Genomic DNA, 14,943 nt, shown 5'->3' on the forward strand with positions numbered 1-14,943 from the left:
AAAGTCATTTTCAGTGCTGTAATATAAAAGAATCATGTACTTATCCTATTCTTCCCATAAAAACTTCTCAAAGTAACTAAATAATTAATGAGAGGAATTTATTCTTTATAGAAGGATTTTGCTAATAAATGAAGAAAGAATAATAGACTACCGCAAGTTAACAACCTTTATTTATTAAAATAATATCTGTAGGAAATGATCATCAATGGCTACTAATATCCTCAGGCAAAACATGGATAGGGAGCAGGATACTATTAATAGACAGATCCAGCTGACAACATGTGACTCCACTGGTCAAACTTAACATTGAAGAGGGACAGCTAGTTGTTATATGTCAACTGATATGGTACCATAGGAAGTACACAACTTTTAAAAAATTGAACTTGTTCAAGCCCCAACGTGTACCAGTTTATACAGCATACATGAGATAGAGGAACATATTAAATGACATTTCAGGATGCTGTTTATCAAATCTAGGTGCCAGAAATTCTCCAAGATAAATGACCCAGTTTCTTGAATAAGTAATAGGCAGGAAATAAAAATGATGGGGGAACTGTTGGAGATTCAAAGAGAAAGAAAATATCAACCCAAATGCATTATGTAGACCATGTTTGGATCTTACTTTGAAAAAACCAGTGATATAGTGATTGGACTCATCAGGGAAATTTTAACAATGACTTGAGTTTTAGATGATGTTAAGGAATAGTTAATGTTTTATATGTGATATTATTGTGTTCATGCTAAAAACAATTCCTATCTCTTAGAAATACAAATGAAAATATTTACCAGTGAAATGATATAATCTCTGGAATTCCTTTTTTTTTTTTTGAGACAGAGTTTCGTTCCTGTTGCCCAGGCTGGAGTGCAATGGCACAATCTCAGCTCACTGCAACCTCTGCCTCCTGGGTTCAAGTGATTCTCCTGTCTCAGCCTCCCAAGTAGCTAGGATTACAGGCATGCGCCACCATGCCTGGCTAATTTTGTATTTTTAGTAGAGATGGGGTTTCATCACGTTGGTCAGGAGGCTGGTCTTGAACTCCTGACCTCAGGTGATCCAGCTGCCTCCACTTCCCAAAGTACTGGAATTACAGGGGTGAGCCACTGCACCCAGCCTTCTGTTAATACTTTTAAATAATCCTGTGAAGGGAATAAACAGAAAAGATCATTATCTTGGATGACAAGTACATAGGGTTATTACAATATTTTTTACAAATTTGAGTGTTTGAAATTTTCTATTATGAATTGTTCTTAATTTTAAAAAATTCAGCTTTAATTTTTTAAATTAAAATGGAATAGAATTTCATGTCATCAAAATAATAACTTTCTTCTTTTTTTACTTTTTCTTTTTTTTTTTTTGATACAGAATCTCACTGTGTCACCCAGACTGTAGTGCAGTGGCACAATCTTGGCTCACTGCAACCTCTACCTTCCGGGTTCAAGCAATTCTCCTGCCTCAGCCTCCCGAGTAACTGGGACTACAGGCACACGCCGCCATGCCCGGCTAATTTTTTGTATTTTAATAGAGACAGGATTTCAGTGTGTTGCCCAGGCTGGTCTTGAACTCCTGAGCTCAGGCAGTCTGCCCACTTTGGCCTCCCAGAGTGCTAGGATTATAGACGTGAGCCACCGTGGCTGGCCAAGAACTTTTATAATTTTAAACCTGAACAGTTGAAATGTGTCTATACATTTATACCTGCAGGAATGTTACAGAATTTATTCTACATAAATGTTGCAGTTGCTCTGGAACCAACACGTACTTATCTTGAAACTACAGCATGAATCTAATAGTTTTTCTTATAAGTCATTCTCACATTTATCAATAATACCAGAGAAACCTTTGAGGTAGATCTAATGCTGTGTATTCTTCCTATCATACCTACCTCTTACTAAGGTCCTAATACTTGTTTTTCAGGTACAGCAGGTACAGACTGTGCAGCAGGTACAACATGTCTATCCAGCTCAGGTGCAGTATGTGGAAGGAAGCGATACTGTCTATACCAATGGAGCAATGTAAGTTTATATGTGGAAGTCTTTTTAATTCCCCCACTCAGAGAAAAATAATGTACTTTTGAACACCTCCCACTATTCCCAGATTTTTTCCTTTTTTTCAAAGTAACTTTGTACTAGAACAGAGTTACTGAAATTAAGCTGATGTTTCGAGCTTTTATCTACATTTATTAAGAATATGCACTCATTTTCCTTTCACTTAACCCCACAGGATATTTTAAATTATTAAAAGTCTTATGCCCTTTAATAGTTATTCTTGTGCAGAGAAAAAATGTATATACCCCTTGTTAGTGATATCTGTATTTTAATGATAGCTTCTAAACTCTATGCTTTTTGTTTTTATGTACAAGGTCAATTTTTTATGTGATGGAGTTTGGGATTTTTAAACATTTTTAAAATAAGATATTCCACATAAAATTGCCTGCTACTCAATAAATCTTACTTTCCTACCTAAACCTACCCCCTGCCTAAAACCAGGTTATCTCTTTTGCCTCAACAATAATATAAATTTTTATTTGGGCTTCTTAGCTGCTTCGGAATAAGATGCAGAATGTTATTGTAAATAAAGGAACTAAGAATTATTGTAAGTCACTAGGATTGTTTCCAAATTGGCTTTTTTGCTTGCAACCCATAGGCTTCCTCGGTTAACCTAAAATGAATTCAGGTTCTCTCACTGACTCTTCTGCCCACCTCCCATGGATGTTGGTGTACCCCGGGATGATAACCTCTGCTGTCTTTATTCTTACTACATCTACTCTTTCCTTGAGTGATTTCATTTATTTCCATGATTTCAACCTATAAGTTCCATGAAGGCAGGACTTTTTTTTTTTATTCACCACTGTAATAACTTTTAACATCAGAAGTATTCATGACCTGTGAGTTCAGTTGTTGTTATCTATTATTATAACTAAAAACAGAATTCTGGTTAACTTCATATTCATTTTATAATTGTGACCAATGTACTTAAATATTCTGAGCTTTTTGTTATTGTTTCCATGGAAGTGGAAGGAGAATAATCTCACTCTTATTGAGTTTTTGTGAGGATACAAGGAAATATATTTAAAGTACTGAATACAGAGCCTGGTACATAATAGATGATACAAAACTAGAAGCTTTTCATTGACTCTTCCTTCTCTCATTTTTTGCTATATTTGGTCACTGAATCTACCCACATCACTACTGCCTAACGCTACCTCCATTCCCTATAAAATAAAATCTAACTTTCCACACTGGCATTCTCCCCATTCCTACTTCCCTAGCCTTATTTTCTACCTTCTAGGCATAACCAACTTTGTGCATTTTTCCCCAAATATTCCCCCTTCATACTTCTATGTTTTTGGACATGTCATTTTCTCTGCTGAAATAGCATTCTCTGTCTTCTCTCCTTTCCTCCCAGTCTCCCCAAACCCAGTCTAGTGTGATCTTTATAGACAGACATGTTACTCCCTTCTTTGTGACATGGACCCTGACTCTCCTTCTCTGCAGTTAGCTTATCCTTCCCTTATAAAAGGCAACATTATCCCCTGACTTTTACTTACAGCATTGTACTATGAATGCTTGTTTATGTTTCCCATAGTAGGAAGGACTCTCCCTGAATGGAAACTTGGCATTTTGTTTTATTTACATTTACTTAGGTGATTGGCCCATGATAAAGTCAGTAAATTTCTGTTACCCTCTTAAATCTATACCTCTTTACATATTTTAGACACACTGTGAATGTTTTTCACTCTACTTACTTGTTGTTTAGGTCCAGGGCCCCCTGGAGCATGATTTTGGAATCTTTACCGTAAACTTAAACTATTGTTGGCATTTATACCAAATGAAAAAGACGCCTGCCACTTCGACCTTTATGCTCTCAGGGAAAATAAATGGCTTTCTAGACACTGCTAGAGGTCACCCAGTTGTCAGTTGTCATTTCATCTTTGTCTGTGATAAGCAGTAATGGTCACCTGCAGGGGAATGTGAGAATGGGAGTTTGTAGCTTTCATGACTGTTGTGGTAGAATGTGACAAGGGAAAAGGGCAGTTGGAATGGGTATTGAGAGAGTTAACTGTATAGTACCTATCACAGTTATTTCTCATTTTGTATTGGTCCAAGCTAAGGTGGAGAGATTAGTCTGTTAAGTATGAAATGGAGTACCAGTTGAGCTGAAAATCAGAAATCCAAAATACTCCCAAATCTGAAACTTTTTGAGCACCAACATAATGCTTAAGGGAACTACTCATCATGCATTTCAGATTTTAGATTTTCAGCTTAAGGATGCTCAACTGGTAAGTATATAATGCAAATATTTCAAAATGTGAAAAAGTAAAAAATTCGAAACAGTGCTTGTTCCAAGCATTTTGGATATAGGATACTCAACCTGTAACCTCAGTTAATCAAAAGTGCTTTATGTATCATCTAAAGAATAGTAAGCACTCAATAAACATTAGTTATTGCTGTAAAATTATGCACTTCGTTTACATTTTTCACTACTACTTATAGTTCTAAATTCTGCATATTGTCTTGTGCATTTTTAAACTGCTTTACCAATGATCTTAGGGTCTTCCACATAATAGCTGAACATGAGTTGAATGAATTCATTCATTCACAAAACCTTAGAAAAACAGCATTTGTAAGGTAGGTTCTTTAAAACTATAGAGCCCGTTTAAGTGCAGAAATGATTCAAAGCAAATATCTAGTGCTAACATGTATTTTCTATGGCCCACTAGCTCAGTTGGTTAGATCATGACTAATGAGGTCTAGGTCATGAGGTCATTTGTCACAAAGTCCAATTAGCTTTGATCTGGTCTGTGTGGACTCAAATTGTATCCTCAACTCTAGCCGATAATGTCACAAATGTGCACTTTTGGTCAAGAGGGAGAAGATGCATCTTTAAAAACCTTTCTTTACTATCAAGGATGATTTTTGACTAAAGGTTCTGTAGCATCATTTTTATACTTAATAAGGAAATGTCATTGTGTTGCCATGAATTATACTCAAAATTTTAGCAACTAGGGACTATGAATATTTTTTCTCAAATAGGACTAGAAAATTTTTTTCAGCATAAGCTATTTCAGTCTTTCTGTAATTTTGTAGTGCTGACATTTGACTATTACAATTTTTGTCTCTAATGTTCATTTTAGGGTCTTTCTGTGACTTCTTTTTATTTGGCACACTTCCATGTATGTTAGGAAAGAATATTCCATATTCTTCTATTCTACCACACTGAATTAATAGCAAGTTAGTGTTTGATCCCTGACTTGTATCACAGTCAGAGTCCCACTTCTATGATAATAAATGCTTTTTGCTAATGATACTTCCAGAAGATAGGGACTCTGATCTTTATCATGAACTTTTGAGCACCCAATACATGGCCCTACAACCTGTGCATGCTTACTAATGGTCTTGTCACCAGTGTCCCCATGTCATGTAGCCATAATGCATGGGGTCTCACTCAAGAGGTGATGACAGCTCTCACAGATATGTGTCGTCACTTATGAAAAAGTGTAATCATTATAATTTGATGATACTAAAGTGTTTACCTGGTTCTCCCTGTGAATATGGACAATTACTGCCAGCAAAGCAGGCATAACAGTGTGGGTTAGTGAGTGAGCGTACATTTCAGTTAAACAACTGAGACTGCCTTACAGCACTGTGTGTTGGAATATAGTAGCTTTTTGCTCAAGGGAGAAGGTAATTTAATTCACTTTTGCCCCTGTTTATTTTATCCTTGCTTCTGTAGGAACCTATGCTACATCATTTGTGTATTTCCTTGCAATAGTTTTTCCAAGATTTTCCCAAAGGCTTGATCATTATCTTTATTTCTATAAATTCTTACTATTTATGATATTTAATCATTTAGAATACTATGATTAAACCTGCTGGGAAACATTGCATACCATGTAGAGAGTTCATTTCAATGGAAATTTCTTGGTGTAGTTAAGAAATATTTTTTTTAAATAAAAAGATTTTTTCTTCCCCCACTCTTTTTTGACTCATACCTCCCCCACTTGCTCCTACATCATGCTAGTCAAAGTGGAAATAGAGACATCATGCTGTATTGTGGTCAAATTAAGAAATCTTTATTTTAAAGGATTTTCTTATAAAACCATTCTTTGAAGCTTGCCCACTGTTTAGAGATAATCAGTGTTTTAAAACGCAAAATTGTTCATTGTGTGTATATCTGTTCTAGTAGTGTTCCTGTTTAGATTATAGATTTCTCAACTCCAATACATAACTTCTCATACCATGATCCATTATACATTAGTCCCTTAAGAGTTCTGTGGTTACACAAGCAGGGAAACACTATGTGATTCACTTTCTCTTTAGAACACTCAATTCCTGTTACCCTTTTAAAAGCTCTGAAAAGTCCTATAGAAATGTGTAGAACCACAGAACACTTTTACCTGAATAATATCTAATAAAATCACATGTTATGCTTTGGGAAATGGTACACTAATATATGTTGACATTGAATAATTTAAAATCCATTTTTAAAGTACTATACCTATAGTCATCTCTTGAAAAATCATGTATTAGTGCATTTTTGAAGTCATCTAATTATTTTCCCATACAGTTTAAATGATTAATAAGAAACCTTAAAAGGAATATTTCTTCAGTCTCTTTTCTTCTATAAGTGGAATATGAAATTTCAGTATTTGCAGGTGAAATTATGCTTTCTTCTTCTTATTCAAATGCTGTCTCCTTAAGAGAAATGGTTACGTAGAATTCTGTAATTGAGATGCGGAGGTGCTTTCTTCATTTATGCTTCTACTTGTGTACACATTCTGACTGATATAGGAGTTGGTTTTTGAATCCACTTGCCATTTAGATTTCAGTAATTGTATTATGGCTGGTTACTTAGAAATTTCTCTTGGAGAGAGGACTGCCCTTATGTGGAAAAGACCATGAAAGGGCACCCTGTTCGCTGTCTAATACCTAAAACAATGGCCCATGATAGGTACTCAATCTGTATTTGCTGAATGAGTTAAATGAAGATTAGCATTTAATGATGGATGAGACAGGAGCTGACTACTTGGTGGCTTTAAGTACCAGAGATAAAATGAATGAAACTGAATTGAGATACTGCTGCCCACATGCTCTTCAGCCCCTTCCAAGCTTGCTTGCTTCTCCACATTACAATACAATTGCCCTTATCAAGGTCATTGATGACCTTCAGTTGTTAAATCTAACAGATATCCTTCTAGATTAAATTTACTTAATCTCTAGCCATCAATCAGTCAACCACTCTATCCTTAAATCAGTGTCTTTTTCTGGCTTCTCTGACTCTATATTCTTTTCTCTTCCTATCTTATTTGCTTCTCCTCATTCTTATTATTGACCAGATAAGTTTTCTGTGACTTTAGCTTCAGAAGCATATTGGTGTACATATTTCTCTGGTATTCTCTAAGAGAGACCACATTTCTTCCATAACATGTATGACTATCTGTCATTCTCTTGGCTATCATTCTTAACTGATCACTTATCTCTCCCCCACTAGAATGTAAGCTTAATGTGGGCAGGGACCTGGTTTGTTTGCATCCTGTTCTCTCTCTAATACCTAGAACAGTGGCCCATGATAGGTGCTCAATCTATATTTGTTGAATGAATTAAAGACTAGCATTGAATGATAGGTGAGAGAGGAGCTGACTACTTGGTGGCTTTAGGTACACAGGGAAAAAATGAATGAAACTGAATTGAGATGCTGCTGATGTAGCATTCACATAGCTTTCTTATTTGTTTTGTTGTGTTTTTTCCTCTGGTGAAAAACTTTTGAGACTTACATGTGTGTGGTTACTCAGTTTTTCTTGTTTATAAATTTTTATCAGTGACTTCAAATCAAATCTTTTATAATGGCATTTCTGCTAAAATTGATTTAAGTCCATATTTATTTCCCTGACCTCTGTTGTCAGGGCAAGTGACTCATATATGTACTGACTATGTATATCTTTTTGGTATGCTTCAAAAACCATTATAGCACTGGAAATTTTGGTAATGTTATCATGAGCAACTGCCACAGAATATAAAATTACTTTTTATAACAGTAGAGTTCGGGGTTTTTTTTAAACTCAAGTAGGCTAAAAGAATTAATTTATTTTATTTTATTTTTGAGATGGAGTCTCACTCTGTCACCCAAGCTGGAGTGCAGTGGTGCCATCTCAGCTCAATGCAACCTCCGTCTCCTGGGTTCAAGCGATTCTCCTGCCTCAGCCTCCTGAGTAGCTGGGACTACAGGCGCACGCTACCACAGCTGGCTAATTTTTGTACTTTTTAGTAGAAACAGGGTTTCTCCATATTGGCCAAGGTGGTCTTGAACTCCTGACCTCGTGATCTGCCTGCCTTGGCCTCCCAAAGTGCTGGAATTACAGGCGTGAGCCACCGCACCTGGCCTAGAATAAATTTTAAAACACCTTTTCCCTTTCATTCCTGTGAAAATCAGGTTTCATAATTGTAGTATCAACTAGTACAATGGTTCTCAAAGTGTATTCCCCAGACCAGTAGCATTCACATCAACTGAGAACTTGTTAGAAATGCCTGCTTTTGGTGCCCACCCCAGTTCTACAGAATTAGGAACTTTGGGGGTGGGACCTACCTCTCTGTGTTGCAACAGGCACTCCAGGTGATTCTGATGCACATCAAAAGTGTGAGAACCACTGTTCTACCCTACAGAAATAAAGAATTTAAATGCTAAGTAAAGATGTGCAGTTCCTTACAAAATAATCATACGATGGTATAAAGTTATGATTCCAGTACTCTATATTATCAGCATATATAGTAATGAAAATATGACACATGAAGGAGAAAACTCAGTAAATTATTACAAGAAGTATTACTGACTTTTAACATTTATTCTTGCATTTCCTCCCCAGTAGGTATAGCAATGGCTGAATAAATGCTTTTTATTGTTTTACTTTTTATTATGGCAGTTGAAGTTAGAAGAAATAAGTATGTCTTTTGAATATAAGTGAAAGCAGATGTTTTGTTAGTGATATTCAGTAGTATTTATCACTTTATATTTAACCTATTGTTTTTTATTCTTATATAATAAGGTGAGGTTTAATATCAGGTCACTTGAATTCCTTTCTGAAGTACTGTTTTCCTTTTGGTGTCTTCCACAAAATAGACATGTCATCTTTCTGGTGTATCCTCTGCCTTCAGTCTGATGTGGAGCACTTGAGAATATCTGTTTTGAAACTTAAATAAGTCAATAAGTAGTGCATGTGGGCCAGGCAGAGATTTTACATATATACGTGTGTGTGTGTGTGTGTGTGTGTGTGTGTATGCAATTTGTTGAAGATTCCAAATAATGTAGCTACTTCTTTGCAGGGCTTTGGTGGTCCATGTAAAAACTACATAATTTGAAGCTGTTTAAGGCAGAGGTTCTTGGTTTCAAGCAACAGAAACCAACTCTGGCCTATTTAAGACAAAGAATTTATTGAAAGATATTTGTTACTCACAGAATTTCCAGGAAGTCTGGAGAATCACGCTGGGAAAAGGCAGGCACAAGTAATGTCAGGCAGCAGGCAGACCTTGCACAAAACCATAGCACAGAGATAGTGCAGTACAGACACCACACCACTGCAGCCATCCCAAACACTGTCTGCCATTGCTACCCCTGGATACTGATCTTGGATCCTGGCCCTACTGCCACTGTAAACTTGACATGTCTCTCACAGTGTGTCACCATTTCCATTGCTTTGTGCCCCTAGCTCCTTATTTAGAGCAAGTCCACCTGGTTATTTGAGTGCTAAGTTGATTTCCTTTAGCTTGTTTATAAGGGAGGTTGGAAAAGCCAGTACCTGGCTTTTTGAGCTATTATATTTGGAAGTGGGATTAGTCTCCCACCAACATTCACAAGTTAAGAAACTGTACAAACATAGAGAGTTCAGATGCTGTATAACGAACAGAAATTACGATAAGTATCTCTACTTCAATGAATCTTCAACATGATAAAAATGGACTAGATTCCTAGGCAGGGATATAGGCTATAGGTCTTTCTGGCCATAAATCACAATGCTTAAAATTGTGGAATAAGTATTTAGGATATTAGTAATTCCTTTGAATTAAAGAATTTTAAATCCTTTGTGGGTAGTGACTTTGCTATGCTTTATATGCTGTTTTATCTGTTACAAAATATGGTTCTTGAGACATACTCAATAATTATCTGTTGATCAACTGACAGAATCACTTAATTAATTATTGGTTGTCTGTGTTCCCTGGAATCAATCAATTAATCACTGGTTGTCTGTGTTCTGTGGAGCCCTGGAGTTCTACGGTGGAGGAGAGGCGCAGAGGTGGCTGTACTGGGAAGGAAAGAGAGAAACAGACTCGGCTCCATCATCTGTGTCCCCCCTTCAACTGGAGCATGTTCTACTTTTATCCATTTGACACTTTGAAGTTAATATATAAATTTAATTGGAAAAGAGTCTACACACCAGTGGGCTTGAAAGTAATTTAAAAAGTAATTAAATAATGAGAAGAAAAGAGCGTCCTACCTTCTTTTTACTGTTTGTTTTTAATATTGACTGAAATGGTTTTCCTGGTCAATTATTTTTGGTAAGGAGTGTGTGGATTCATGGGACATTTTCTGAAAAAAACAAGAAAATTCTACAGCAAGAAATAAAATATTTACTAGATTTCTCTAAAAACCAAATATTACTTTCTCTTCCAAGTCCTTAGAAATAAAAACAAAACAAAAAAGTGTAGGGCCAGTTTTTATCCTGCTCCAAAACGTATGGCTGATTTCCTTAATCATATAGCGAGTTTTCTAAGAAAATTTTAATTTGCCATTCCTCTTTAAATCCAGTTTATTTGGTAGTGTGTACACGTTTCAAACAGGTAGCATAAAAGAAAGAGCGCTGGACTGGGAGATAGCCAGACCAGAGTTCCAGTCTTCCTTCATCTTTTCACTCTCTGTGTCATCCTCAGAGCAAGTGTTCTTACCTCCTCACATCTTACTTTCCCCATCTATAGAAGTGGGTAACAACTTCTAACCTGTATGATTAACTTCATGTAGATTAAGGAAGATAATATATCCCCCTGTCTCTTAAAAACATTTGTCCCTGGTTCCCAAATGCACCTCTTGTGCTCTCAGACTTTTCTAAGATACTAAAAAGTGGCTCATTCTGACTGCCTTTAGTTATTAACTCAGTCTAGTTCAATCAGACATATAAATGCCCTCACTTCCCTGAGCAAGCTTCCAATAAGATCACCTCCTATTGTTGTATCTAATTCGCAGGTTCCAGAATCATCTTACATGGCCCATCACAGTCATGGTCCCTGATTGCAACTCCATTTTCTCATGGTGTATTTTTACCTGTCTGGCCTCAGGACTTTGTAGGTTGGCTCTCTGGCTAGAACATTGCCCTACCTCCTCCTACCCATAAGGCCTTTACCACTATCCCAGCCCAAATCAGAATCCAAACTTCTTACAATAGTCTGTAACAGTGGCTTTTAAGCTTTTAAAACTATCACCCACTGTGAGAAAGTTAGGCATACATTTCATACTCTGGTAAGTACATACATACATACCCGGGCATTCACACATACATCATTTATGTGTATATTCTGTATATGATAGAAACAAAATTTCTAAAAATGATTCTTATTCAGTGTAATAAGCACTGATGTTTTCTAGTCTAGTCTAGTCTCTTTTTTAAATGCTGTTGTGACCTATTAAAATTCATTTCATGACCCACTACTGGATCATGGCCTGCAGTTAAGAAAATTGTTTACACTGCATGCATGTTTAGTTTTTACCTACTTTAACCTCATTTCCTTCTAACAGCTTTCTCATTTGTTGTATCTAAAATACTTAAGACTTCTAATTTCTTTCTAAATATCAGTATCTTTCCTGTGTTGTGTGCTATGTTGTGAGTTTTTGTATTCTCTTCCTAAAATATTATTCTTCCTGTTTTCTGTGGGGCTGACTCCTTTTCATCTTTTAGTTTCAGTCTAAAAAAAAAATCTGGCTTTCAGGGATAACTTTCCTTAACTATCCTATCTAGTATGCTCTCTCTTATTTATTCTACTTTTTTTTTTTTTTTCATTTTTTTTTGAGACGGAGTCTCGCTCTGTCACCCATGCTGGAGTACAGGGGCTCGATCTCGGCTCACTGCAAGCTCTGCCTCCTGGGTTCATGCCATTCTCCTGCCTCAGCCTCCCCAGTAGCTGGGACCACAGGCACCCGCCACCACGTGCAGCTAATTTTTTGTATTTTTAGTAGAGACAAGGTCTCACCGTGTTAGCCAGGATGATCTCGATCTCCTAACCTTGTGATCCGCCTGCCTCAGCCTCCCAAAGTGCTGGGATTACAGGCGTGAGACACCAAGCCTCTGGCCTATTCTACTTTTATATTGTATTTTTTTGCTTTCATAGGAATGAAGAAAACTTCTAATTGTCTTATTTTCTTTCTTATTTTTGCCCACTTTCTCCTTGTGTTATATAGCCCTAATAACAGTAGAGGTCATGTCTGTGTTGTTCCTTTTATTCTAGGTGCCAGAATAGATGCTTATTAAATATTTGTTAAAAGAATGTATGCAGAATAGCCTAAAAGCAATAAAATGTTGTACCCATGTAAGATAATGGTTACCATATCTATATTCCATCTTTATAATACAATTTATGGTATGAGATTTACAAGCTACTTTATTTCCTTAATTTATCACTTTCATGCCATTGCTTGATTTTATAGTGACAAGCTTATTGGTTGGAGGATATTCAAAATCTTAGTAAAATACAAAATACAGAATTTAGAGATACTGAGTATCTGGAATTGTGGATAAGACACCTGAAGATAAAGAAAACAGAAAAAATTGGTTATGGCTAAGATAAATTGCCATAATCATTCTAGTGAATAAGTAAGTAGGGAATATTCAAGGTCATCCTTAGCCAAGGTAGTGCTAAGGCACAATGGGAAACAAACGGCACAAAATTACTGAATTCAATGAATCAGAGTCCTGACATTTACATAGAACCTTATAATAGAGTCAGCTATGAAGAAGCTTCTGTCAGCAAGTATACACATATCGATGTGTTCACATTCATTACTGGATACATATGCAGAACAATGGAAAGATTTCTCTGCTGCTATAGAAATAATATAACATATTTTCATGATTTAGTCTATGGTAATCAATACAGAACAAACAAAATGAACACAGCGGTATCTTTTAAATGTGCACAGAATTGCTTGGGGATTTATCTATTTCAGGAATGTACAGTCCAGAAATAGTTAGCTGCTTTCAATCTGATATGCCAAAAATTGAGTCGTTTTCTTGAACATATGTTTAGGAAATTTCTGGAGAAAATAGTGTGCAAGCAGTAACTCTTATGAAGAATATATTCAGTATACAATATAAAAGATGAGCTGATCTGAGATATCAGAATTAGAGAGTCTATTTCTGGTACCTTAAAAAGAACTGTTTATTTTTGCTGTTGGTGCTTCCTTTTTAAAATTAATTCTTAAGTATTTATTCAGGAACTTAAAGTATTTAGACATGGAAAAAACCTTTAGGAGTTACCTGTTACTTGTGCATGTTTCTGGCTCTGGCTCTGGCTCCAGGGACTCCAACAAGTGGGTTCATGCTTGTCTTCTTACCTTTAAGGGACAGTGGCTAAGGATATGATGATGATGATGATGATTAATTTGGAGATGGAGTCTCGCTCTGTTGCCCAGGCTGGAGTGCAGTGGTGTGACCTCAGCTCACTGCAACCTCCATCTCCCAGGTTCAAGCGATTCTTCTGCCTCGGCTTCCCAAGTAGCTGGGATTACAGGTGTGTGCCACCATGCCTGTCTGATTTTTTGTATTTTTTTTAGTAAAGACGGGGTTTCACCATGTTGGCCAGGCTGGTCTCAAACTCCTGACCTCAGGTGATCCATCCACCTCAGCCTCTCAAAGTGCTGGGATTGTGGGCATGAGCCACCGTGCCTGGCCCAGCTAAGGATATTATAATCTGCCTGTATTACTCAACCCAGTGTTTGAAAGTCTCCCCCATTTCCAATTGCAAGTGTATTTTTGTCAAAGCCAAATTCAGACAATTTATCACACTTCATTCCTTAATATAATTGTGTGCTTTTTCTCTCTAAAAATTGCTACTCTTTACCCCAGTGTGTGTTTATAGAGTAGCCAAGCCTTGTCCACAGTCGCACAATATAGTAATGGGGATAGTTTATGGATTAGGCATACTCTTTAGTGACTTTATCCCTTCTCCTCTTCTTTGGTCATTTTTTAGCTTATGAACTGACTTTGAGGGCTATATAGAGATTTTATATATCTGTGATGCATTTATTTGCATTACTGTCCTTTACTGAGTATAATGATACAAAGAGGACAGGCCCAAAAGCTGCAGTGATCCCTTGGGATGTTTTTCTTATGGTGGGGTAGCAACTTCCATGATCACAGAACATCTAAAATTCCAATCTGAAGTGCTAAGTATCTTCTGAAATGGCCCTGCCTTTTCCATGGCTGCTTCTTTACAGTTGCAAGTACATCGTCTATAGGCCTCTTTCTGGGTAATAATGGAGAATAGTGTAGTGCTAGAAAACAGTAAAGTAAGCTGTAAGGAAATCTCAAAATAGCAACAAGAAGTTCATATGGTCCCTATTCCATTTGTTAAGCTATTCCTTAGTAGTTGTTGACATGTATCATTGACAGATGTAAAAAGTTATGTTCCTTTTTTTTGACATAATGGTTGAGAATATAGATTGTTTAGATTCCAGATCCATGATTCATCAGCTCTGTGCTGTAGACTAAGTTATTTAACCAATCCAAACTTCAGTTATTCACCTTGTATGTGAAACAGGAATTATTAATATAACAACACCTACCTCATGGAATTATTATGAAAATTTAATGAGCTAATGCCTAAAAAGCACATAGAATAGTACCTGTTGCATAGTAAATGGTCAGTAAATATTAGCTATATTTAGCTATTATTATGTTTTATTTGAGA

At 36.4% G+C, this 14,943-nt stretch overlaps 1 protein-coding gene across 3 annotated transcripts in view; it reads left to right on the forward strand.

The window, feature by feature from the left end:
* RFX3 (regulatory factor X3) overlaps positions 1-14,943 on the forward strand; it is a 311,489-nt gene that overhangs the window by 181,000 nt on the left and 115,546 nt on the right. For all 3 annotated transcript variants that reach the window (XM_025360417.1, XM_025360416.1, XM_025360418.1), the window contains one exon: positions 1,913-2,010. In XM_025360417.1, coding sequence (XP_025216202.1) covers positions 1,913-2,010 — 98 coding nt within the window. The remainder of the gene's footprint in view (positions 1-1,912; positions 2,011-14,943) is intronic.

The sequence above is a fragment of the Theropithecus gelada genome, chromosome 15, assembly GCF_003255815.1.
Source record: "Theropithecus gelada isolate Dixy chromosome 15, Tgel_1.0, whole genome shotgun sequence".
NCBI lineage: Eukaryota > Metazoa > Chordata > Mammalia > Primates > Cercopithecidae > Theropithecus > Theropithecus gelada.